Source organism: Idiotropiscis lumnitzeri, chromosome 20 (genome assembly GCF_059441095.1).
Source record: "Idiotropiscis lumnitzeri isolate Australia: NSW breed Sydney's pygmy pipehorse chromosome 20, RoL_Ilum_1.0, whole genome shotgun sequence".
NCBI classification, from domain to species: Eukaryota; Metazoa; Chordata; class Actinopteri; order Syngnathiformes; family Syngnathidae; genus Idiotropiscis; species Idiotropiscis lumnitzeri.
The window spans coordinates 12,724,094-12,749,787 of NC_142410.1; the positions used below are offsets into that span (position 1 = coordinate 12,724,094).

Sequence of the window (25,694 nt, forward strand, 5' to 3'; positions counted from 1 at the left end):
GCGTCCAAATGTTCTTTGTACTCGATTGCTGATGTTTTGCCGTTTTGAATAATTGATGACGTTCTGCATTCAAAGCGAGCGTGACGCTGATCCGAGCGAGCGCATCATCAGCTCACGCCAACTTTGCTCCGTTTGGATCTTCGCGTTTTCAACTTCAACATCTGTGACGTGGTCGTTATTTTATTTTCTTTCTACTGAGGCGCTCACCACCTGCAGGTGCGGACGCGTTCTTGGGTGGCGCCACTTCCTGCCCGTGTTATTGGACGAGATTTTGGACTTCCTGTGATGAGGCCTTCAGTCACTCACACTTTGTTTTTTTTCTCCTTACATGAATTGCAATTGGAAGACGTGTCGGCTCACGTGTTGAGCTCAACTGATGAACACCAGATGCACTTGAACGCTCAGCACTCGAAGTCCCCCCCCCCCCCCCCCCAAAAAAAAAGACAAACGTTTCTTTCAAAAGCAAAGAGTCGAAGCTTCCGTTTGGTGGTTTCAAGGTCGCAACATCCTGCGGCGTCGGCCAAATGTGACGCTCTGCCGGCACTCTGCGACTTCAGCTGGCTGCTGGCGTTTGCCGTCGACGTCATCGCGCGACGCGTCCCAGCGTGGCTTAAGTTATTAAACGTGAGCAGCTTTAACGATTGGTCGCTGACATTGAAGGTCGGATTAATTCCCGTGCAGCCCGGCCGGCTGTCGCTGGCTGCTCTCATTTCATCTTGCGTCGGCCGGCCCCCAGGACGCCCACGCCGCCCCCCCCTCCCCCACCACCGAGACCCTCGGGTCGCGCTATGAAGCGGCAAAATGGGCTTCATGGAATTCTACCTGGAAATTGACCCGGTCACGCTGAACCTCATCATCCTGGTGGCCAGTTATGTCATCCTGCTGCTGGTTTTCCTCATCTCGTGCATCCTGTACGACTGCCGGGGGAAGGACCCCACCAAGGAGTACGCCCCCGAAAACGTCCCGCCGCCACCCAGCCAGTCGCCCATTCGCCTGGTGGTCATGCAGAACTCGCCCGCCTCCGCCCGCTACGAGCCCAACCACACGGCCGCGCCGCCGACGCCCGACCTGAGCCGCGATCGCGAGAAGAGGAGCACCCTGGTGTGAGGGGCGTCGCCGTCGCCGTTTCATCCTCCGAGCGTTTGCGACCGCTCGGCTTGCCGCGCATCACGACGGGTAAGATGACGTCACGCTCGACCCGCAGCTAGAAAACGAGGCTCCCGCGGTTTGGCTCGCAAACTATTTGACAGCACATTCGGACAAGCGTTGGAGCGTTTGAGTTGGACGCGAGTCGTGTTTTTGGCCGGTTCCGTCATGAATATTCGGCTCCATCCACTTTTTTCCGAGGTCGGGTCGACGGGTGACTTTTCTCTCCCGAGCCACTTCATTAATGTCCTCCAACGAGATCCGACCGGGAGAATTTTCGCTCCGGCGCGTCCTGGGTCGTCGGCGGGCTTCGTTCTGGTGGGACGCGTCCGGGTCACCTCAAGACGGGACGCGTCCTGACCCGATGCCCGAGCCAACTCACGCGTCCCGTCTTATTGCGAGGGGACAGTCGACGACCGAGCGTACTCAAAAGCGCCGGCTCGTCGTGCGTACGCCTCGCGGAGCGAACGCCACTCGCCAAAGGCGAGCGTAGACGAATTGAACGGAATCGCAAGCTCGGCTCCTTCTTCATTTCCCGCTCGTTGTTGGCGCGCAACATGCTTGAACTTGTTCAACTTTTCCCGACTGAAGACGATGACCTCTGTTGTTGAACTCGCCCCCCCCCCCTCACCCCCCACCCCAAACAAACGGTCGACCTCCAAGTCCAAAGTAAACACACTCGACGGGCCGTGCAAGTCATGTGACCAGACCACATGACAAGAAAAAGCGCCAAGTGGCCAGGTGGGCAAAATTCTGCCCGACGTGGACGACGAGGTCATGTGGACAAAAAGTTGGCGACGAAAAGATTTCATTTGAATTAGTCGCGCAATCAAATTTGTTACGGTGTTCATTTTAGGGTGGGAGGCCGTCTTCAAGATTCCGCCCTTTCTCACCAAACGGACCTCAAGAAACTCTCGCGAGTTGTCATGAGGAAGATTATTGATTATTATTATTATTATTTTTATACGATTATTATTATCACTTGCATCCTGATTGGTGGTTGCAGTAGCCAATCAGAGAGCAAGCCCAACATCAAGTCGGAGTCGTGAAACGGGAGCATCTCATCGGATTACGAGATTAACGTGGCATTGGAATATGATTAATTATCGTCACAGCTGCTCAAATCTGCTTTTGTGCATTTCATGATGAGCGCTAACTTGTCGCTTCATCTTTTCTTTTCTTGCAGGCTTTGGTCTCGCTCTGCCAAACGAGGACTAAAATTCCCAGAAACCCCCTTCGACTTTTTCCAAACGCCGACAACCGCAACCGGGCGTCATGTGACCCATCCGTCACATGACGCAGAAGCCAGACAGGACGCCAACCAGAACGCCTGCTCGCTTGTGGCGGGCCGATAAGAGCAGACCAGCAAGTCGCCATTTTGCGACACGTTGTGACGTTTGCTGCGCGACCATCTTGTTCGTGTTCATTGACATCAAATCTTGTTTGTGTTTTTTTTGGGACAAAACGCATCCAGCGTTTGGTTTGGGCCGCAAGCTAAAAGTAGCATTGCAGCATTCGCCACCGCAAACGAAATCGTCATACTTGGCTCCGTGTTAGCTTAACCACTTTCAGTTAACGATGCTGGATTTTGTCGGACCTTTCACAAGCAGACCAGCAAGTGCAAGTTGGTTGTCATGCTAGCCGAAGGCTAATATTTGCGACTAACTTTTCCGGTTTCTTGACACATAATTGACTTTAATTAATGATTAGGTTTTAAAAAAAACAAAAAAAAACAACGACGAGTAAAACTAGTCCACGTTTCATCGCCTCAGTTGTTTGTCACAATGGTAGCCAGTACGAAACTTTGCTGAGAACTAAGCTAGCATGTTATCTATCACCGAATATTGTCTTTCTAGAACGATGGCAAGCGGTTTCAGTCGGAACGCGACGTAGCCACGATAACTGACGACAGAATATTGACTTTTAAGTGACTAGCGGGCAAATACAACAATAAAAAAAAACGTTCTCGCAACAGCAAGCCGTTTTAGCCAGAAAGCTAAAGCTAGCATCTGTTTTGGGATTAAAATGATGATTAATGTTTAGTAAGTGATCTGAGGCTAATCAAACATTTCTTCCATCATTTGTTTGTCCATCTTGAGCTATTATTACGCATGGGTCAAAATGTTTTTTTTTTGTTTTTTTTGCCATCAAAAAGGGGAAAAGCAGCGTCATCTGTCTTCCGTTGTAAAGCACAAAAATGCCAAAAGACAAAAGTCAGATAAAAAGGACAAAAGGATGTTTAACTAAAAAAAACATGAAAAAGGGAAAGTGATTTGCGCCAAATCCTCTTACATAAAGCGGCCAAGTGCAGCCTGTCAATCATCCATCAGAGGAATTGCACAATTATCTGCCATGTTCGTGGATTATTTTCTGTCGACAGAGTATTAGCGGCGGCAGCGTATTAAAAATGGGTTTGTGCTTTTTTGTCCGTCCGTCGGGGGGGCTTACATAAGCCTGGACCTTGTTGGGGCGCAAACACGCAAGCCTTTGCAACGATGGTGAGGATGATAATGATGATGTCACACATGACCCCGCCCAGGGCGCTTGATTTCATGTCCATTTTTTCCAAGTCGGTTTGGATATGAAGAGCGCTTTGTATTTGTCATATTAGATTGCCGCAAAAAAAATGTCAACGTGAATAAAAGGCCCCTGGCGATCACAAAATACCTTTGAGATTGTTTTCTAAAGGCGATCGCCGTAATGTTTGCAATAGAACACTTCAATACACTTCATAAATCATTTTTACATCATTTTATTTTAATGAAATTCTTTTCATTTCACTTCTCAACTGACCTTGACATGAACTGAAATCCTTGTTTGGAGCGAAAGCTCAAGGAAGCAGTCATTCAAAATATTGTCATCATGTGAAAAATATGCGGCAGAGACGTTTTAAATCATGGCCCGGCTGCTGCTTGCCGATTTTCATGCTAAAAAAAAGGATTAATCAAATATTGCTTTCATGACCTCAAAATGACCTTATGTAATACTACTCAAGTTTGTAGCTAAAAAAAAAAACAACACTCACAAACACATCAACTACCATAATGTCAATTCACAAATGTTTTTCTATTTTAAAACATTTAATAACTTAATTGTGTAATTTAATTAAATTAGAACTTAGTTTTTAATCCAACTATTTTTTTTTCATTTGTTTTTAGTACATCAGTTTCGATTAGATATTTAATTATGTTTTGAATTTATCAACAAAGAATTTGATGTTTACTTATGTACTTAATATATAGCTATTCATATTTATATATATTCTTGCGATTAAAAAAAAAACAATCCTATGAAAACAACGTGTCTTTTTAACCATATTTCTGTGACGAGGCTGCCACCTGCTGGTCAACGCCGGACGTGCTCAAACAACAAAATCAGAACCAGTCGTCTCAACGTCAACAAAATGCGCCACACGTCACAATTGTTCGACAAAAGAATAGCAATTGTGGATAACGGCAAAGTAAACAAATCAATGTCGAAAAGAAAAGGCTTTAAAGAGGACAAATGTATGTTGGACATTCTGTTTAACTTGCCACAAATGCGTCAGGATTGTAAGCGACACGGGATATTTAAAAAGAAAAAAAAACCCTTCCGTAAACATTGCTCCACGTGACGCCGTATTTTGTGCGCGTGCGTGTGACTTCACGGACGTTTCACGTTCGCGTTACAAATCGCATTTGCGCTTGCCAAAATGTCAACTTGATATTTAAGTTAACATGGCTTATTCGAAATATTTTCACTCAATTAACGCAACGAGAGGTTTTCAACTTACGTGCCGAGCGTGGCGTTCTTTTTCGAGGCTCAACATGACTTCATTTATCTCGAGGACGGTCCCAATTTCTTTTCTTAACTTTTGTTGCTATCCGAAGTTCATGAAACCAAACAAATGAATTTCGACGCGACGACACGCCGCAGCCGTGACTGATTGCACGTGAGCGTGCGTGACTGTGCCTGCGCGTACACGACAACGACTAATTTCCAATTGGGTCACGCCTTCTGATTAGCTACTTCAGTCACACGCTAACACATTTCGACCCAATTAAAAAGAGGCCTAAAATGGGTGATCTGTTTGAAACTATCCTTCTCGACTTTTTGTATTACCAAATGTCAATTTTGTATTCAAATGAACATCTTCCAAACAGTTGATCCATGGATGATTTTCAAGCCAATAAAAGAGATAGTTGAGTTTCTCCATTTTTTTTATTCATCATGTTCATGGGAAAAGTCAGGATAAATAAAGTAAGTGAGCATGGAAACATCAGCGAGAACGCAAAGATAAATTACACCAGAAGAAAAGAAAAAAAAACAAAACAAGTAAGTGCTCGATGTCAGGTGATTACAGTCACCGAGGTCCAATACAGCCACTAAAGTTTTTTTCTTTGATACAGTGATGATATAAAGCTCATTCAGCACGGAAATAAAACAGGTGCTTCCGTTTCGGTTGATTCAATTTGGATTCATTTGAGGTATTTTCAACTATGAATAGGTAAAAAAGAAAAAGAAAGAAAAGAGAAGAAATTGCTTCCTTAATGCCCGTGTGATGCGTTGAGACAGTGAAACCTCGTTTTATCGCGGGACAACATTTGCGATCTCAGTTCACATTTTTCATTGACTTTTTTTGGAGTGCCCAAAATGTTTTACAAAAATGAAATATGAACATCAACGGCAGACACACGTTGCTGTCGCTTCGTTCAAAACGTTTCAAACGGCTTATTTGAAATCCAATCTCACGTTCCATCCAAGTCGATCATTGCGCAACACGCAAAAGTCGCAAACATTCTGAGTGCTGGACAGCTTAGCCAGCATGCTACTTGGTCGCTAACAACGTCATACGGCCGCCATCTTGGATGTGTCAATCACGCTTTGAAGTTGCGAACAAGTTGGATGCCGATTGGGTTGTTCTGATTTAACATCACGCGTGCAGCGATGATGCAAGGCACACGTGTCATTTCCTAGCGACACGGCAGCCACTCAGAGTGAAGGCTCTGAAATCTACGCGTGTAATGGATATGTTTTGTATTATTTTCCAAACGATGGTGGTAGAAAATGTCTTGTGCAGCGTGGCAACTTGTGCTGCTGCCGTTTACGAACAAACAAGACACAGACGGAAAAAAAAGAAAAGACGAGAAAGTTTCGGCTCCGGCCATTGTGAAATGCGCTGTATAAATAAAGTTGTATTGTATTGCATAATATTGTTGCCTGAGCTGTTTTTATGCGTCGCTGCGCCGTGTGTGTAAAGTGTTTGTTCGAAGGTTTGGAATCAACAAAATGTCCCGGCGATACACAAGGGCTCACTGTCTTCAAAAGTCACTAAAGTAAAATTGGATTGGCTGATTGCAATACTGTAGTGCTTCAAGTTGTGTAACCAAATCCAAAAGTACACACCAAATAGCCACGGCTGTACAAAAAAAATAGGTTTTGTTTTTGGTCTGTAATGCCAGTTGATGTATAGCGCACGTACGCGCGCACCTCTGTATACATTCATGTCAGCACTGAGCTATGCACAAAGACAACTTACACATTTGTCAAAGGATTATTGCACTAATAATAATTGACGGCAGACGAGACAAACGGCTGAAATCATTTGCTTCCAAACAAGTAAAATGTTTTCTTTGTTGACAGTCGAAACATGAATAACAAAACTGTTTGCCATGTTTGCGGACGGAATTGTCAAGTCGATTTTTTTTTCCTTTCGTGTGGCAACTTCTTGCAGCTCGGAGGAGAACTGCTAATGTGCGAGAAGACGCTAAGTCAGGGCGGAGCGAACACTTGGCGGCGTTTTGGGTCGGTTTAATTGCACAAAAAGGTTTGTATGTAAAATAGGACTTTTTTTTTTAATAAAATCATTTGTTTTTATTATTTGTAATGCATTGTAACTCAGCATTTATTTATAAAAATATGAAATTGTCAGATTTTGTTTTTGTTCTTTATCATTTTGTATATATTATTCTGTTTATATTTCTCTTTGGGTTAATTTTGTCCTTTTCAAAGGACGTCACCAAAGCTGTCAAAGCAGTTTTGCTTCAATTAGACCGAAGACAAAGTGTTACAAAAATAACTCATTGACTCATTTATGGATTTAAACCTTCTTTGTTTTGGCATTTTCTGCTCTCTATGCGTGTGCGTGTGCACATAACACATCTCTCAGTTTGGGTATAAAATGCTTCTGAGAAGATAGTAAAAGACAAAAGTGCACGCATGTTACATACATGTGCATATTGTATGTACATGGCACAGGTGCATGCTGGGAACGACGGTAGAGCAAATACATTCTGGTCTCTCATTGGCTCGACTCACTTTGGGCGGAGCAACGTGTTGACCAGACCCGACAAAGGAAGTCAAAGTCCAACAAGGCTCAATTTGTCGCTTCAAACCAAATTGGCAAGTGCACTCAAGTTCGGCTCGCCCGGTCAAACTGGTGTGGGGGGCGAGGGCTCTTCCCAAAGACAAGAAAAAAACAAAAAAAACTAAATCATTAAATTATCAGCTGGTGCCCCAGAATGAGTTTTAGGGGAGCCCTAATATTCGATGCACACGCTCGCCAAAATCGGCGGCGGGTGTTCAGGCACGTCGTGTGAGTTAACTGTCAACAGCCGTTCCAAGAAGGCCTTGGCGCCACTTGCTGCTTCACCACAAGTGAGTCGAGCCAATCGGACGGTGGCGTGGAGGTGTGTGCGCGTGTGCGTGTGTGCGTGCGTGTGTGTGTGTGCGAGGGCCCTCACAGGCGTCCGTGCTGGGCCTCGTACTTGGCCAGGATGCTCTTGGTGCGGCCCAGCTCATTGCGCAGCTCTCCCACTTCCTGACGGAGCGCAAAGTTCTCCTTCTCCAGAAAGCCGGCCCGGATGGCGATCTGGTTCTCCTTCAGGCGCCGGGCATCGCGCGAGCGTTTGGCCGCCATGTTGTTCTTCCTGCGCCGGGCCCAGTATTTGTCATCCTGCTCAAAGGCAACAAGAAAAGAGGCGTCACTTCCCACAAGAACCTGCCTTCCCTCCTTCCTTCGCCAAGCCTCAACCTTGTTCATGTCGTTGAAAGTGCTTGCTGTTTAAACTGGCTCAAATCTGCTGATTTTATTTTCAACGTGTTTGCCTTTTTAAACATGGCGACACCTTCCTCCCGTTGAAAGCTGCCACCTATTAAACGGCCTCCTGGTTCAACTTGAAACCGTCTCAAGCAAAAAGCAGACATGGCATTTAAACATGCCTCGTTCCAAAGAGTTGCAAGCCGTCGAAAGCCCAGCGAATGAGCACCAGCTCCAAATTACCTTCAGATCTTCGGGAATGAAGACCTTTCGAGCCTTCTTGATCATGGGCTGAGGTTTGAGTTCCTCGGCCGAGAACTTGCGTTTGCGCGGGTCGAACATTTCCTGGCCGGGAACGCTGGACAGCGCCAGGTCGGCCGGGTCCGGCTCGTAGCCCACCGGAACCTGGATGGAGTCCGGGTCGATCGGACTCGGGGTGTTTCGGAAGTTCGGGAGCCCTGCAGGACACCAACACGCGTGTGAACCATCTTGAGCAAATGATGCAGTGACAGACTGCAGCCAGCAGGTGGCGACAAATGCAAAGTCATTTTCAAGCGCGGAGTGCGGACATCGTTTCATTGGACGCGGAACGTGAACACATCATCAAAAAAGAAACAATTAAACCAGGCAATGTTTTATGAGGGCAACAACTGCCCTACTTTTTGTTTCAGGCTACCTTTGTCTTCAAATTAAACTTCTGCTTTCCATCCAAACAGGTCAGAAACCTTTTCACGTCTGCGTTAGCCTGCCGCATGCTTCAAGCGGCCTTGCCTTGCAATTTGCTTCAAGAGCTCTCTTGATAAAATATGTCTGCTCTTTGCTATTTGGTTGCTCTGGACGTGCGCAGGAAAAGCTTCCGTGTTTGCAACAGGAGGAAGTGACGAGGATGTTTGTGTTTGTTTTAGCTTGTGTGCGGCCTCGCTCGGCCGTTTGATCAGCCAGGGTTCACATTTGTCAGATTAAGTTCCACAAAAGATGGCCGACACCGAGACAGCCAACAAGTCTTTTGCTCCGCACAATGACTGACACGTCGTAAGCAAATTGTTCAAACGACACCAGAGCGTGGACACCTCCAACCCACTGGGTGTTGCTGTTGCTTCATGTATACATAAAAGCTGTTTTGGTGGTAATTAGCTACCATTAGCACGTTAGCTTCACTTACCATGCGCGACACTCTCGCTGTGCGAATGGAAAACGTTCCTTTAGCTTGTGATGTTCCATAAGAAGCGAATTTGCCATATGAACCACCGCGTCAAAAGAAAAAGCACCAATCCGAGACAGCAGCCGCAACTTTCTCCGGATTCACGCTGAGTTGAGCTTTGCGAGGTATCAAGTCCTTTCTCTGCAGTAAACCAAATCACTTCTTCCTTTCCTGTTCCGCCATCTTTTCACGGTTTCATACAAGCACAATTTACAGTGCATGCTGGCGTGTTGCTGAACTGTCACGTTCTTGTGACAAACCATCCTGTGCTGTGCTTTAGTAAGCTAACCCAGCTAACACATCCTTCCGTTGCTAGGATGCATTTAAAACTCAAAGCAAAGCGCAGCAACAACAAAGGCATACAAAGAAGCAGGAACTTTAAAAACAAAAACAAAGAGTACCTGGTCTGTTGGGGTTTCTGAGCAGACAAGCAGGCGAAACGTTGTGAACTGAGGTGGAGGCGTGGCTGCTGAGGTCCATCACAGAGGACGGCGGCGGGACCCTGATGGGCGTGGGCGTGGGCGTGGGTGGGGCCGGCAGAGGGACGTGCGGCGGCTGGGCGGTGCTGGAGGGGATGCCGTTCTCGGACAGGAACTCCTCCAGGTCCATGTACTCCAGCTGGAAGTTGTCGCCATCGTAGGGCAGCGTCTTGTCCCACAAGGTGGGCCCCAGGAAGGCCGACTGCGGGGCGCTGCACTCCTCGTCCAGCTTCTTCTCTTGAGCCTGATCCTTAACGAACACTAAGGCAAACAAAGAAAAAACCAAACACACCCTTTACTAAAACGATACGACACTCACACACACACAAAGGAACTCCAAGTACTTGTTCCGATAAAGATGAGGACTCCAAGGCGGAGTTACTGTCAGGAAACGTTACTATTGGTTCAATTATTACAAAGTCGGGCTGGGGAAGGAATTGAAATTTATGGTGATTTGGATTTTAGCTCCTCACGGTGATAAAAAAAAAACACTTAACATGTGCGATATGGGTCTCCAAGTTGTCCAATATCACACATAAACATTGTCGTAGCAACTTCAATGTCGCAATACGCAAAGGCGTCTAATATTGTGAATCTGCGGTGGCAAAAAAAGTTTTCCAAGTTTCTTCTTCTACTCTTTATTTTTATGTAAGTGTATATGCACTGGAGAGGGGAGCCCTCTAATCTCGTTGCACACTTGAGTACAATGACAATAAAGGGATTTCTAATTCTAATTCTAATTCTAATGCCGTGCATTTGCAGCACCACACTGCCCCAAAGAGGCCAAAGTGTGCATAGCAGGAACACACTTTTTTTTTAAATTGCTATTATTTTTATATATTGTTATTATGACTTTGTTACTAGTTTGTTTTGGGGGTTTAATTATTTTTCATGATTTCAATATAAATCATATTTTTTCCATCCCAAGTTTCTCCAAGTAACATTTAAATACGATCACACTTGATTAAAATGAGGAAAAAGAATTAATTTTGAACAAGAATAGTCACCATAAAGAATATTGATTTTGTGTCGGTGTTCATTTCAAGTTGAGCTGCAGTTCTTTTGTTGTGTCCATGATGACAAAATGTTGTGTAACTCACCAAATAATTTCATGTACCAATTAGGATGAAAGCGTTGAAAGCAAATGTTCCGTCTTTATTGTCGTGAGTGTCAAACACATGCCATGAAATGATTGAAGCAAAATTCAATCCCATCCGATCTTCCCGATCATCCCAATTTCTCGCATCCCCGACTTTTTTTTTTCTTTCTCCTCCAATAAAAGCTTTTCGGTCAACTTTGTCGACGTTGCTTCAATGCGAAACGCCACGTTTAACATTTCCAAAATCATGTCCGCATGTTTTGAACAAGTGAACCGAAAAGGAGATGCGCAAATGTCGCTTACCGTCATGCTGCTGCTGCTGCCTGCCGGGGAGCTTGACCGGATTCTCCAGAAGCGACTTGAGGACTCCGTGCGCGGCGGCGGCGGCGGCGGCGACGGCGGGCGCAAAAGTTGCATTGAAGGTGCTCGCGTGCACTCGCGACATCTTGTCCATCTCGAAGCCCCTAAAAAAAAGCCGACAGAACGTCCGCAAGAGGCTACCAAAGTCTTGCGGTGTCTCGCCTTGGCGTCACGAGAGCAAAAAGGAGCGAGCGTGGCCGGGCACGCGCACTAAGAGCGGCGGCGAGCACGTCACGGACGAAGCGAGCTTTCCGAGCAACTCTTCAAACTGACTCCGCAAATCGCATAAACGACGACCAGCAGCTGTCCCCCAAAAAAATAAATAAATCTATTGGCGCTCGAGACGACCGAAACTAAAAAGTTGTTTGGTCGACAAATGAACAATCTACACGACGGCGACAAAATAATCTTTGAATCGTCCGTGCATGAGCACAAGTGGTTCGAATCACAAAGAAAAAAAACGGCTCGGCCCGTCCCTTTTCCTTGGAGGGTGGGTGACGTCACGGTGAAAGACACGCCCCCCGTCATTGAACGCCGCCAACCTGGAAAAATGGCACACGCACAAAAAACAAATCAATCCATATCGGAACGTTCAACATTTTAATTTCTTAAACTTATTTTACTTATTTATTTTTTGCTAAATCAAGAAGTCAACATAAATGTAGCCATTAAAATGATTATAATCTGAATTCAAATTGAAAGAAGAAAATCAGGGCTTTTCATTTTTATCTTCAATATTCTTTGAATGTGTTTTGGGGTAACAGGAGGATTAAACAACCTGATAAAACGTGAATAATTACAATAAAATATATTTCAAGTCAAAAGGCTGTCAGTCGAATTTTGCTGCTGTTGTTATTGGACTTTCACTCTGACTTTTGTGTTTTATTTTTGGCATGGAAGCGCCCTTTTTGTTTCAAGCGCACTTGCGCGAACTTTGACTTGGAAAGCACAACCCTTAAAGATCACAATCACACTTTTTCATGACGTTTGCCTTTGTCGCCGCGTACAATCGTGCACGCGCACAAACCGCGCGCACACGCCCACAGTGGAATGCTGGGTCACATGAGTGGGCCGGCTTGACCTACTTTTGACCAATCAGAGGCGAGAGCCAACCTGCACGCGCACACGCATGCACGCACACAAGCCGCCACGCCCCCCTCCCGCCATGTCACGTTGAACCTCATGTGCGCCACGGCGAGAGCAAAACAAACCAAGGCAAGGAAACATGCAAAGACAACGGAAAGAGGGAGGAAGCTAGGAAGAAAAGGAAAGGAGTCGAGAAAGTTTTGAACAGGACAAATCCTGACGCGTGTTCGTGTATAAATGTACTGCATATGCAAATACTGCAAAGTGTCTGATAAAGATCTTGTATGGTATGCATGTATTTATTTACATGTCAATTTGGACTAGATCCAAGTTAAAAAAACAAGTATATTTTTTTATACTGGATGAATTTAACTAAGTGTTAATTAAAGTGTATAAATATGAAGTGTATCGTTGAGAAGGTCACAGCGGTACTCCCGAGTGCAAGCGGGGGACACGCAGAACCAACGTCTCGGGCCGGGACGGATGGCGCCCCCTAGTGGACCAGTAGGGAACATCTGGCGCAGGACAACCTGTGGGGTTTCCATGGCAACCAGCAACCGGCTTGACACAGCACAAAAGCAAACAAAAGAAGACGACAACATTTGATGTCGTTTCATTTTTATTTGTTGTACTTCCATTTGCTCGCATGTAATTTATTGGGTAGCGTTTTATTTCATGTTTCTTTTGACGGCAGTGCTTCACTTGGAAGTACCACTTCATTTTAGTGTAGTTTTATGGTGCCAGCTTGTTTAATTTCATTTGGATTATTCCCGTGTTACGTAACGCTCACGCCGACATCTTTCTGCAGTCATGTTAGCATCACTTTAGCATTTAGCACACAAAACAGCCGGCTGACTAACGAAATGGATTGAAAACGTCTCGTTTGCGTGCTAAAGTTTGTCATAAATATTCGTGTAACGTTGTTGCCTCAATATTTGTACGCGCATAAATGTTGTTGTTGTGGATTTGAACAAGATTTTCTCATCCTTCCTGATGCTGCCGACGCACACACATTGCTTGACGCCAAGTGTAGTCTAGTAATCAGATTACTGCAGTCTTATTCAGTTACTTTGTGAGGAAAAGCACAAATCAGTTTCCCAGTTGCCAACACACACACACCGATTTGTCTCTATGACATAATGGCGTGTGCATGTGTGTGTTTTATGTTATAAAGGCGGGGCGTCAACATTACCACGCACACAAAAAAGTATTTCTAATGGCGCTTCAGGTCATGAAATGAATTGAATTAAAAAAAATGCATTTCTTGAATCTTCTGATTGGCTCAGGCATTTTCAATAGTCCAGTTTTCATACTTACAAGACATACTAGTTTCCAGAACATGTTACAAAAAGATAAAAATAAAACAAAACGTTAGACCCCAAAGAATGCAAAAAAATATCACAAAATACGAAGAAAATGAAAAAAATAACAGAACTAATAACTAACAAAAAATGAATAACGCATAAAAAGATAAAACGTTAACAGACCCAAAAATAAAAAAAAAACAACACGCATACAAAATACATAAAGAAAAATGTAAACAAAGAAAAACGCCCAACACAAAAATATTTGAAAAAGATGCAAAAAAAAAACAAGAAGGAAGCAAAGCAGGGAAAATACAGCTAGTTTTTTTTATCTATTCGTATTTGTACTCACACACAATTAGTTTCTGCAGCAACAAGAAGCTCCTCCTCCTCCGACAATTCGGCCTCCTGCTCACGGTTTAGTTCCTCTGAGGATCTTGTCGTCATGGTGACAACCATCGGTGCGCTCCAGCAGGTGGTCTGCTTCACATGACTGTCAAAAAAGGACGAGACGACGTCACATGACTGCAGCAAAGGTTGCCTTGGTCTCCACATGTGACATTACAAAGAGTGGACAGCTGGAAAAAGTCCAAAAAGCAAAAGGAACGCAGAGTATGTACTCCATGAAGTACTTGACGCCATGCTCCGCGTACGCCTCCTCCCAGACGAAAGGAAGAGCTGTGCGGCACACACACACACACACACACACAAAATCAACGTGCCACCCTGGAGATAATGTCAACAAGCCTTGGCGATCAATAGATTCCACTGAATGAGGTGTGCCTCAAGGATCCTAAGTGGAACCCTTGACATACTTTCTTTATTAAAAAGAAAAAAAGCAAGCTGCCTGTCACAAACGCACTTACTGAACAACGCAATACAGTCGCACCTTTTCGTCTTTGCTCAATGCAAGAAAATGACAAACGAGAAACAAAAAGAAAGAAATTTTAAGTTTTAAAAAATGCCAACATTAGGGGAAAATGGGACTGAAACAAAAATATTCAAATAATTCAAGAGAATGGTTAAAAAGGATAAAAAAGCAACAAAAACAAAAAGTGATACGATTTAACTAAACGTTTGAAAATTGTAACATTGAGAAAGAAAAAAAGAAGGAATACTTCAACAAAAAACAGAAAAGTACCAAGCAAAAAAAACAAAACAAAAAAACAATTCACCAACCAGGACCAACAAGTTAAAGGAAAAAAAACAAAACCTTTGATGCAGAAAAAGTAAAATCATGAAGTAACAGTAAGAACGAGGTGATTCTTATTTTAATCATGTCATCGACTGCTGATTGATGTCAACAAGTCACTGTTATTAAAAATTGTTCTGCCCCAATTTCCTCATGTCGACGTGCACCTGTCAAGTTTTGTTTGCGCTTGTGCTGGTGTCACATGAGGGGAGGGGGGGAAATTGGAAATTGTCAGCGCCCGCTTGTCGTCGCCTCCGCAACAACAAAGACACGCAAAAGGTGGTGAGAAGGAAAGATGAACGTTGAAGCTCTTTTGTGAGGCCCACAATGCAAAGCGGGACGCAGCGGGATCCATTTGGCTCACTCCAGTGCCACAAAAACAACCTGCGCAAAACACAAATAATGAGACGTACAAAAACAAAGACAACAAAACAAAATCATTGACAAAAAAAGACAAGTTTAAAAATGGCAAAAACTTAAAAAAAAGGGACACAAATTCAACCAAAAAACTGAGTTAAAAAAAACTACAAAATTACCTAAAAAGTAAAAAAAAAAATAAATCCACTTATAGCCACCAAAATTGTGACAGTCACCAAAAATGCCAAAATTGACTTGAAAAGAAACAAAAACTCTTTAAAAGTGACACAAATTGACAAATAACACACAAAAAAAAAAGAAGAATTGAGAAAGTCAGAGGACAGTGAAGACATTTAGCCAAGTTTAGAAAGACAACAAGCGGCCAGAAGACGTCAAACAAGACAAACTTTATTGACAAGTTTGGGCTTGACAAAGACGTGCAAAGCATCCTGCTTGGAAAGCAACCTTCCGACTTTGGCTTCTTGAAAAAGAGAAAAAGAAAGAAAAAGCGCCTACAGTGCGTCACCTCCATCTAGATGTGCGAGCGAGCGAGCGAGCGAGCGAGCGAGGCCAAGCAGCTTTGGGTATCCTAGCAACAGGCGACGGGATGAAAAGCAGACGGAAGGAAAACTCTCCTGCATCCAGATGACCTACTTTCTTTCTTTGTTTCTTTTCATGACATCTGGCCATCATCATCATCGTCACCGTCATCGTCGTCCTCCTGCTGCTCGCGTGTGTGTGTGTGTGTGTGAGCGTGTTAATTAGGTAAGTGCAACCTTCTGCTGTAAGCTTGCAAGTGGCTGACATGATGACTCCATAAACCAATTAGATTTCCGGGCATATATTCTTTATGCTCCGCAACAAATATTACTGCAGCCTTCTTTGTGTACGTGCTCTAGCGCCCCCTTGAGGCCAAGATGCCCACACCAGAAGGAACTACACAATGTCCATTAAATTCAAACGAGCAGTAAAAATGGAAACGGCTCAATGATGATGTTATACGGAAGCTAAATGTTTTTTTTGTAAATCACAAACGTGTCGAGTGCTACTTTCCTTTTTGAAAGGACACACGGATGGAGTTTTGGTGGAACGCATGCAGGTTTGAAGAGCACACTTGGCATCTATGGAGAAGAAAGAAGCGAGGCACCGCGGCCGAGCTGCTCCACGTGGCGCTCGCCGACGTCCGCTCGCTCACATCGGCGATGGCCGTCCACTAGGGGGCGCATGCGGGCGGGGCTCCAGAGAGAAGAGGAAAAGGAAGAGGAAGAGCCAGGCGGGAGGAAGCCACAAGGAACTCGCGTTAACTTTCATGCAAGTCCAAAACTACGAGGAAAGAAAAAAAAAAAAAAGAAATCAAGCAAGTCCTAAGTCAAGTCACGCAATCAATCTCGTTTAGCCAAAATATAGTTTTGCACCTGTGCTCCTTTTTTTAGCGGCGCAAACAGTCCAAGCAATTTGCAGGGTTGAGCATCGTTTGAATTTCGACTATTTCGGTTCTTCAATATAATTCCCAAATTTGATTCTTAACAAAAAATTATAAATGAAATTAAAATAGTTCTTTTGGGACAAATTATAAGAACGTCGCTAAAAAATGTGACTCAAAAAATTCTTTGAGACAATTTTTCTTTAAAAACTATTCATGTCATAAATGCGAACGCTCGTTATTTGTTGAAATGCACGTTGGACAAAACGGAAAGCAACTTAGTCGTTAATAAACGCTTTAGCCGACAACATTGAAGACATAAACCTGGAAAATGCCGTTTTCAAACGTCGCCAGTCAAGTGGAATCTTTCAAGGTCCAAATGTGGACTTCAACGTCGGACTTACCGTCCACTTCCAGGACTTTCCTGATGCTTGTGCTCAGCTCGAGCGCTTCTTTGGCCAGCGCCGCCGCCGCCGCCGCCGCCACCGAGCTCTCGTTGCGCGACGGTCCGCCTTTGACGTCGGTGCAACTTCAAACAAAAACAACCAAGCTTCTTGACATCAGCGCACACGCACACAACAAACTGTTTTATTCACAGAGTTGCAATTCAAATCCAAGTGTGGCCAACACTTGCTCAGTCAAACTTACACATACACACCCCAAAAAAACAACAAAAACAAAAACTAAATGACATTCTCGGTGCAATAAGAGCAAAACATTTTTGTTTAATATGCTGTCATGCTTGAAAATATCAACCACTAAAGACTTGATAGTCATAAAATGTTTTGCTGCATGTTGCTTTTGTACGTGACCTACACAGCAGCAGCGCGCGCACGTGCATGCGCACGCACATCATGTTTTGGTTTTGAAAAGACAGCCAGTGGCCTACAAACACGTAAGAACAGGTGAGGACAAAGCAGTCTCTGAGAGGACGCCGTTATGAAACATGACACGCTGACCCCCCATCCTCACCCTCGGCCAACACACACACACACACACACACACACACCATCTCACTTAGCCGTGCGACCGACTGACCTGATTGACTGAAGTGGACTTACACAAGAATCACGTCGCACGGAAATCAATCGCACTCGCGCGCCACAAGAGGATGCACGCAGGCGGAAAATGACCGTCAAGCAAAACGGAACAAAGATGGGACCATAGATGTCAGATTAGGCTTCATCAACGGACAGGGAAAGAATCAATACGAGCGACTCGAGCGCTGCCTTGTGCTTCACGTTGCGCCTCCAAAAGTCATCAATGAAGCCATTTGGAAGCCAATAAATTCTCGCGTTTCCAACAATAAATGCCAACAGAGGCTTTTTCGAGACGGTTGTTGAAGTACGGACTCGGAAATTTTGCAACCGAGTTGTTGATGAAAGTGCATTTGGAAATGTTTCGAAATGCTGCTGCTGAGCTTGGGCGAAACTTCGTGACAGCCACGTGAAAGCTTTTTTGTTGAAAGATTACAAGAAAAACGATGAAGGTGCCGAGCAAAAGTGGAAGATTGGAGGTACCTGAAGGTCTTGGAAGCTCCGAGCCCTTCGAGCAGGAACTCTTGAACATTCTGAAGAGGAAACAAACAATGGAAATGGTGACGGCCGGATGCGTGCGTCCTGTCGTGGCCACTTCATTAGGTACACCAGCGCCACGTCGCTCTTTCTGACCTGAACAAAATTCAGCAGTTTTGCGGCGGCTATCTCCAAAGTTTTCTTGGCAGTGTCGCTTTTCCTCAGCTGACATTCCAGCACGGTCGCTTTCGTCTTCAGCCGCTCGCTGTCCTCCTGTCATCACAACAAACCATATTTACAAGCGAAATGCGATTGTTTGGAGTCGCCGAATCGGATTGATTCGTTGCCACCCGTCTTCATTTGAGCGTTACGCTTGGCGCTTTGCCGTTTGTAGAGGAGGACTGGAAGATTTGTCGGTCCAATCGGAATGTTAGCCCAAGTGACTCGCAGTGACGTGCGCTCTCCATTGCAGTACATTTAATGACTCATTCCATGCCAAGGACGGACTTTGACGTCTTTTAAGGAGACACCCACGCACGCGTTTCTATCGTCTTTTGAGTGGACGAGGAGGCTCAGAAAATGGCTGGCAATGAATAAGCCGCATCTGTGCTTTTTTGGTTTTTTACCTTATTGTCCAGAAGAGGAGGATGAAGACTCTCTTTGGCCCTGCAAGTCTTCAGCTCGGCGATCTCGGCCTCGAGCAGGCGGACCACCTCCTCGTAGTCCATCTCCATTCCGCGGGCTTGCTTGCGGGCCTCCTCGGCCAGCTCCACCCTCGCCCGCAGCGTCCGCGTCTCCTCCGCGGCCGCCTTGGCTTCCTGCCGGGAAGGAAGTCGGTGAGGTGCAGCCTCGCTCGTGACGCCGCCATTTCCAAAATAAGTTTGACACTCGAGGACCGCTGTCAATTTCGGGAAAGATGAAACAAGTCAAAACAAACAAAAGAAAACATGTGCAAACACACACGACTTAAGACTTCGCCAACTCTCCACTCACACCCAACAACAACCGTCATCGTTGAAACGACAATATGAGCTCATTTGACGCAGTTTTGTCGAAAGCAAATATGAACGGGTTAGCGAGCAGCACGTTCATTTCTGGAAGTAGACAAGATTTCTTGGAACTTGTTATTTCCAGAATATTTCTCTGCTCTGACATAAATATAATCCTCGAAGATAAACAAACCTGCTTTTTTAAGCCGGTGTTTGTTGTATGAATTGATCGCTTTACGCAACGCCAAGTAGGAGCCAATAAGCGAGCGAGGCTGTGAATCACAACAAACAAACAAATAAAGCAGGAAGCCTTTTTCTTGTTCTTCTTCTTCTGTGAACGACGGCTGCTCACTCCTCCCACGCCTGCCAGGACCACTTTGGATGCTTTAAAGGTAAAAAAATCAATAAATAAAGTGAAGCTGAAGAGTGGAGGTGAGCCCACATTCACCTGCTGAGCTATTTTCAACAGCACCAGCCCACGCGCGCTCTCCCACGCGCCGCAAGTCAAGTCGACGCAGCCGCATCGCGCATCACGTGACCAAGCGTCGGCATGCACCAGCGCATTTCATCCCAGCACAAAATGCACAATTACGTCAGGTACCTGAACACATCAGGATGCTTCAGGATCTCATCAAGCAGCTGAAAGCATCACAATGCTTTCTCAGGTCACAAAGTGGTGACGTGATGTCTGCGGACGCAAGTGACAACCGACAAACGTGAGCCACGGCAGCAGAATGAATTTTCAAAATGAACTTTTGGCATCGTCAAATAAAAACAGAACGATCGCAGCTTCCCAATGACAGCAACCATCATTGATGGATCTGACACGCCCACTTTGAGCTGCGTATCGTGTGCCAACGGTGACGCTAAGCTACGCTGTCGTTTCATTTTCAATGTCCGTGCTTTGGCTTCCACGCGGAAGTCGCCCCTCCCAACATGGCCGTCACGTCGGCACGGTGGTGAGCTGGACCGCGACAGTGCGCGGCGTAGAAAAAGAAACAATTGCGGGAATTTGTACAATTTTAAATGAAAGAAGGTGTCTAAACGCCGCCGACGACTTCACGTAGCACATCTAATTCATCGTATTGATGGACGAGCGGCGCGGTGTCCAACCTGTCTGACGCGGTCCAGTTCTTCTTCCATCTGCCGCCGAAGCACGCGAGACTGCAGCAGCTGATCCTGAACACCAGACGACGTCGACGACGTCCACACCAGAGCAGACAGGAAGTTAGCCCGCGCGTGCCGCCGGCGCCGCCAACAGACCGGAAATGAAATAACCACGAGTGCAAAATGTGACGTGCACCTGCACGGCCTTGACCTCCCGCAGAGCCTCGACGTTCTCCTTCCTCAGTCGATCCATCTCGTCCCAATCGGACGTTGACTGCCACACAAAAAGCAACTTCATGTTGTCATGGCAACAGTAGAAGCCGAAGTTTCCCCGGCCCTGTTGTGTGCATGTACACGGACACTGCATGTTTGTAATTAGTCGCGGCGCGTGGACGGATGTGTCGATGCCGAGCCGCGTGCTGACTGTCGTGCCAGCATTGATCGCTGCGGGAAAAGCCAGCGACCTCTTTGCAAAAGTTGGCAACTTTGTCGTCCTACCCGTCGGCGAGCGGGCGCCTCCAGCAGATTCAACAGGAGCTCCCACGTGAACCTTGACCCCGGCTGGGCGGCGGTGGGCCCGTCCGGCTGAGTCTCGAACGCCTCCCTGGTCGTGCGCTCCAACTCTGCCCGAGCAAACAAACGGGCGGCGGCGGCGAAGTCATTTCAAGCGTTCTTTGTTGTCGTCGCCTTCACGTGCCACGCACCAACATTTGACATAACCCACCGCCACCAAATTCAGTCAATGCCACTCATCACAACTATTACCACCGGAATGGCTTCACACCTCCCCGACTCAAATAATAGGACAGAGCAGCTGAAAACAAAAAAAAGTGCAGACTGGGGACGCATCAGAGTTTTGCTCTTACCGGCAAAGTCCACCGTCCCGGCCGGATCGGTTCGCAGTCGGGACCAGAGCGCCTGACGTTGAGCATCTGACGGGTTGAGGCCGAGCAGGTCCAGAGCCTGAACACGCGCGCACACCCAGAAAAGCAGATCAATATGAATGCGTGGAAATCAGATTCACCAAAGTCTCGCATACGTCCACGACAAAGTTTGAAAAAACATTTTCCGCTAACAGAATTAAACTTTCACCTTTTCCACGTCGAACACGCATCCAGCACGTTGTACATTTGCTTACAACAGCGTAATCAATACCCCAAAAAGGAAATGTGACATTTATTGCAACAGTTTAATCCAAAGAGCAAAAGAGTCTCTGGAACTTTAGATTGTTGGAACACAAAAACAAAACATTTCTCAGAAGGCTCATTTTGTTTCTAATATTACAATTTCTCAACATTTGGGATGTTCACGAGCTGCAAGTTAAAATCGTCAAAATGATCACAACCGAAAGGAAATATAAATAATAAAGTCAAGTCAAGTAGTTTGCACACTATTTGAATGAATTATGCTGCGCTTGTGTGAAATGAGTTGTCTGGACGGATTCTTGTCAAAGTCTGCCCTCTGGTGTCCACTTTCATTATGACGCCACCCCCCAAAAAAAAAAAAAAAAAAAGACTTGAAAATAAATAGAATTGTGAAAATGATCACCTTTTCCACTTGCTCCACTTTGAGACGACAGCCGTCTGCAAACAACACTAATTCAGTTACAATATTAATAACATCTTATTATTATTAGTTGTACGTAAGCAGATGCCTTCCCGAGCAATCAAGGACAATGTTAGACTCAATAAACTTGCTCAAGTCAAATATTTTGTGCCTAAGAAAATGTCTTCATTGGATTTGAAAGATTCGTACCCACATTGAGATCAGCCTCATCTAAAGACGAAACGTGCTGGCTAACGATTGGACTCGCGCGGACCTGCAAAGAAGAAAAAGCGTGACGTCGGCGTTGGCGTCTTACATGTCGTTGTTGTCGTATTTGCTCAAAAACAAAGACCAGAGAGTGCCGGCGTCACCGTAAATATGACAAACATGTCTTTGTGTGTTTTTTTTTTGTCGGTTTTTCTAATGCAGCGACGGTGCAGGTGTCCAATTTGACGGAGGTCATGTGAGCACAATTTTGAGGCTACACCTGGCAGACGTTGACAGGCGGCAGCGTTTCGCTGGCCGGGTTGCGGCTGGAGATGAGCTTGGTGACCACGAGGGACGGCGGTGCGGCGGCGTGGGCGTGGGCGTGGGCCCCCACGACGGGACTGTGAGGACCGCTGCTGGAGCTGGAGGACGTCCGACGGCGGATGAAGGCCACTTCCACGGTGGGATCCGGTCTGCAACACCAAACGGCAACATTCGATTTGGGCTGCGCCATTCTTGAATCCACCTAATTACGTTTCTTTTGCGTGCGGCCCATCTTCAGCCTCTCTAGCCATCGTCTTTTTGGATGCTTGCGATAACATCATCACATCGTTGACCAAGAACGTCCTGTGGTGTCGCGCGTCGGGAATGAGAAAGTTTTGCGAATCACGGAGTTTAGAGACTGCTCGAGGAAACCTTCTTCTTCGGACCTGAGTTTGGTGCGCGTCAGGATGGTCCTGGCCTCCTCGTACGTCACGCCGATGAGCGACTCCTTGTTGATGGACACCAGCTGGTCTCCCACCTGCAACCTGCCGTCCTTCACGGACAAAACGAAAAAGTCACTTCAAGCAACATCACTTACAGTAGATTAGATTTTTTTCTCACTGTTAACTATTTATTCTCTTTTTTTCCCCAGGAAATCTATTTTCTGCATATGATGTTCATATTTCCTGTATGAGACAACATTTAAGTAAGGAATGTTGCATCCAAAAGCAAAAGGAGACGAGAAGCTAAAGCCGACCTTGTGGCAGTCTCCTCCCGCCAACATGTCCTGGATGACGACCATGGGCCCGTCGGCACGGTTGGCGCCGCCCTTGATGACCAGGCCGAGGCCGCCGCCTTTGGCGATGCAGATCAACTGGATGACGCTGTCGCTGCCACAAGAAGAACGCACGCACGGAGAGTCGTTAAGTAACACTTCCTTTCCAATCCCGTCAAACGGGTCGCACGTCCGCTTTAAACTTAAACGTGTAACTCGAAGCGTCGCTGCATTTATGCTTCAATGGCGTTCGGCTCATGAGGTGCTCCTCTTTTGTCTCTGTGAACGTTTCAAGCATGTGTTGGCGCACCTGAAGGCGGGCGTGGGCACGAGGCTGGAGACACAGCCCGCTTCTTTGGGGCTGAGCAGCTGAGGGCTCTCAGACGTCGAGGAGGCGGCGTCCAGCATCTTCCCTGCGTCCACACACACAAAGAAAAAAAAAAAGCAGAGTTGAGCTTCAACTTGAGAGGTGCACTGAGGCGGTTGCGCTCGGGTTTCACCTGCAGATTGCTGAGCGGGCGAGATCCGACCGGACGCCGCCATGGAGCCGGAGCAGTACTTCTCCATCAGCTCGGAAAACTCCCGCCTTGAGGAGATAACATGAAAAGGTTCATCACTTGCACAGTGAACGGCAAAATATTCAGCGTTTTCTTTTTTAAATACATTCCACGCTCACCCTCAGGTTAGCATTAGCATTAGCACGAGGTACTTTGTCTCCATCACACGGACACGAAAGGACAAATGACAACGTGTGTTTTTCTTTTTGTCGTTGACGTTTTTAGTCTCCATGGTTGTTGTTCCCGTCAGCATGCTGCAAATCGTAATGAGCGGGCAGGTGGTTGAAAATGCACGAGTCACGGAGCCGCAGGCCGGGCGACGTCATCGACATCCCCGTTGTGTCAGGTCGCGTTTAGGCTGATGAGGAGGCGGCGTGATGCGGAAAAGCAGCCGGGACAACAGCGTGTCCGCTCGCGTCACCTAAGCCGCACACCGTTTTACGTCGGAAGTTTCGGGTTCGAGTCGCACGGGCCGACGCGACACCGGGCAGATTAGGTCGACGTGGCAACGCACAAGACGAGATGCGATCGGACAAAAGCACTTCGGACAAGACAAATGCCGGCAAATAAAGACAACAGACTGTTGGAAAAAGACTGACAGAAGTGGACTCGCCTGGAGTCGTCGTCCCTGGCAACCAGGAGTGACATGTGATTGGACAGCGACGCCGTCCTCAGGATCTCCACCGCCCTGCCAGGAAACGCCACAAACGTCAGAGGTCACGTGACAGCATTTGGATTCAATCACACCTTCAGCTTTCAATTAAAAAAAAAATCTAATCAAGTGTAAAAAAAGCAGAACAACATCCAAGAAATAAAATCGTAGGCTACAATCACACCAAAAATAATCACGGGTGAGTATAATCACACCGACACGCACTCACCAAATAAAAAATAAAAAAATCATCTAAATGTAATCACAATCAAATGAAAAAACAGATTGCACCCGACCACTACGTGAAATGTCGTTTGTGTGACCCAAAAAAAAAAAGGGCATCACCTCTCATTGGTGACGCCTCTCAGGCTGACGTTGTTCACGTCCACGATCAGGTCACCTGACTTAAGCCGACCTGCAAAAATAAAAGACATGACTTGAAATGAAAAATAGATTTCATTTAAAAAAGATTGAACTTTTTGGGGCACTTTTAAACAAACCCCCAAAATTACTAAAAAAACAAAAACAAAAAAATAACAAAGCAGACCATCAAGTGCAGCAAGTCCACCGGTCACGACTCTCTTGATAAAGATGCCAAAGTCTTCTCCTGTGGTTTCTCGGTAGCCGCCGATGATCTTGACACCTGCGCGCGCACACCCAAAAAGAAACCAATCAACGCAACATAAAGAATGCAAAGAAGTTGCCGGCCAACCCACCAAGTCCTTGCTTGCAGTGGCAGAACTCCAGCCGGCGGACGGCTCGGCTGTTGCCGTGCGGGCCCATGATGGTCCTGAACACACGCACCCAAAAAAATTATAATAATTAAAAATAAATAACTCAATTTTTCGTTGATTTTTTTTTTTTTGCGACTTCAAGAGGACCATTTAAGGATCCACTTTAAAATAGTTTGTCAATGATTTAACAATTCAGACTTTTCGGTGCAAAACATGAAAATTCGGCAATTCATGTGGAAATCATCTTGGAAGGAAAACATGAACGACAACAACTGTAATCTGCACAGGAAGCCTTTCCATGTTGTCATGATTCTCTTAAAGGGCCGGCGTGCACGTGCGTCACATCAGCAGCGTGTGGACGACGCACAAGCCCGGAAACAAAGACATGGACCACCACCACCACCACCACCACAACAACAACAAGCACTTTACCTCCTCCAAGGAAACAAGGACGCAGGAAATGAGGAATGACCTTACCAGTAGAGCAGCGACAGTCCATTGAAGTGTTCGCCTTCCTGCGGGAGAAACGTCATTGCACAACGTCAGCCAGAGGACGAACAGCCAATCACACACGCGCGCGCACACACACGCACGCATGCTAGGCACACGCCACCGTGACAAAATGCCGCTTGTCTCCAGGGAAGACGATGAGACAAGGCCGGTGTGTGTGCTTGTGTGGGACAGA

At 46.0% G+C, this 25,694-nt stretch overlaps 4 protein-coding genes across 10 annotated transcripts in view; 1 reads left to right on the forward strand and 3 right to left on the reverse strand.

Moving 5' to 3' along the window:
- The window catches only part of ankfn1a (ankyrin repeat and fibronectin type III domain containing 1a), a 38,786-nt gene extending 33,597 nt beyond the window's left edge, over positions 1 to 5,189 (reverse strand). The window contains exon 1 of the mRNA XM_088284910.1: positions 4,919 to 5,189. The gene's annotated coding sequence lies outside the window, so the exon portion shown is untranslated. The remainder of the gene's footprint in view (positions 1 to 4,918) is intronic.
- smim36 (small integral membrane protein 36) lies at positions 670 to 3,896 on the forward strand. Its single transcript, XM_088284924.1, has 2 exons — positions 670 to 1,176; positions 2,333 to 3,896. Exon 1 carries the CDS (start codon positions 802 to 804, stop codon positions 1,105 to 1,107), a length of 306 nt encoding a protein of 101 aa, XP_088141050.1. The 5' UTR covers positions 670 to 801; the 3' UTR covers positions 1,108 to 1,176; positions 2,333 to 3,896.
- Positions 5,190 to 5,327: 138 nt separating the features above from the next.
- hlfb (HLF transcription factor, PAR bZIP family member b) lies at positions 5,328 to 11,399 on the reverse strand. 2 transcript variants are annotated; one of them, XM_088284921.1, is made up of 4 exons: positions 11,247 to 11,399; positions 9,767 to 10,105; positions 8,408 to 8,622; positions 5,328 to 8,080 (listed from the first exon to the last, which is right to left on the reverse strand). In XM_088284921.1, exons 1-4 carry the CDS (start codon positions 11,395 to 11,397, stop codon positions 7,865 to 7,867), a joined length of 921 nt encoding a protein of 306 aa, XP_088141047.1. In that variant the 5' UTR covers positions 11,398 to 11,399; the 3' UTR covers positions 5,328 to 7,864. The 2 variants fall into 2 exon arrangements, with proteins under 2 accessions (XP_088141047.1, XP_088141046.1); XM_088284920.1 differs by having other exon boundaries at positions 5,328 to 8,083.
- A 2,664-nt stretch (positions 11,400 to 14,063) lies between these two features.
- stxbp4 (syntaxin binding protein 4) lies at positions 14,064 to 25,605 on the reverse strand. Of its 6 annotated transcripts, none has more exons than XM_088284918.1 (21): positions 25,487 to 25,605; positions 24,992 to 25,065; positions 24,823 to 24,918; positions 24,621 to 24,690; positions 24,237 to 24,311; positions 23,567 to 23,652; positions 23,377 to 23,479; positions 23,049 to 23,181; positions 22,738 to 22,844; positions 22,308 to 22,500; positions 22,031 to 22,094; positions 21,824 to 21,858; positions 21,142 to 21,238; positions 20,774 to 20,898; positions 20,472 to 20,549; positions 20,282 to 20,347; positions 18,806 to 18,997; positions 18,336 to 18,452; positions 18,186 to 18,235; positions 17,070 to 17,194; positions 14,064 to 14,186 (listed from the first exon to the last, which is right to left on the reverse strand). In XM_088284918.1, exons 1-21 carry the CDS (start codon positions 25,540 to 25,542, stop codon positions 14,179 to 14,181), a joined length of 1,950 nt encoding a protein of 649 aa, XP_088141044.1. In that variant the 5' UTR covers positions 25,543 to 25,605; the 3' UTR covers positions 14,064 to 14,178. The 6 variants fall into 6 exon arrangements, 5 of the variants coding, with proteins under 5 accessions (XP_088141044.1, XP_088141041.1, XP_088141045.1 ...); XM_088284915.1 differs by lacking the exon at positions 14,064 to 14,186 and adding an exon at positions 14,195 to 15,269; XM_088284916.1 differs by lacking the exon at positions 14,064 to 14,186 and adding an exon at positions 15,635 to 16,478.
- Positions 25,606 to 25,694: the final 89 nt, after the last annotated feature.

Excerpts from the sequence above, each read along its gene's own strand:
- hlfb (XM_088284920.1), bottom strand. The coding sequence starts at position 11,397 with ATGGACAAGATGTCGCGAGTGCACGCGAGCACCTTCAATGCAACTTTT. Across the intron at positions 10,106-11,246 it reads GCAGCAGCAGCAGCATGACG|TGTTCGTTAAGGATCAGGCT; the intron begins GTAAGCGACATT and ends TGTTTGCCTTAG. Across the intron at positions 8,084-8,407 it reads TCATTCCCGAAGATCTGAAG|CAGGATGACAAATACTGGGC; the intron begins GTAATTTGGAGC and ends GTTGCCTTTGAG.
- stxbp4 (XM_088284915.1), bottom strand. The coding sequence starts at position 25,542 with ATGACGTTTCTCCCGCAGGAAGGCGAACACTTCAATGGACTGTCGCTG. Across the intron at positions 25,066-25,486 it reads GGACTGTCGCTGCTCTACTG|GACCATCATGGGCCCGCACG; the intron begins GTAAGGTCATTC and ends GCGTGTGTTCAG. Across the intron at positions 18,998-20,281 it reads AACTGGACCGCGTCAGACAG|GAAGCCAAGGCGGCCGCGGA; the intron begins GTTGGACACCGC and ends CCTTCCCGGCAG.
- smim36 (XM_088284924.1), top strand. The coding sequence starts at position 802 with ATGGGCTTCATGGAATTCTACCTGGAAATTGACCCGGTCACGCTGAAC.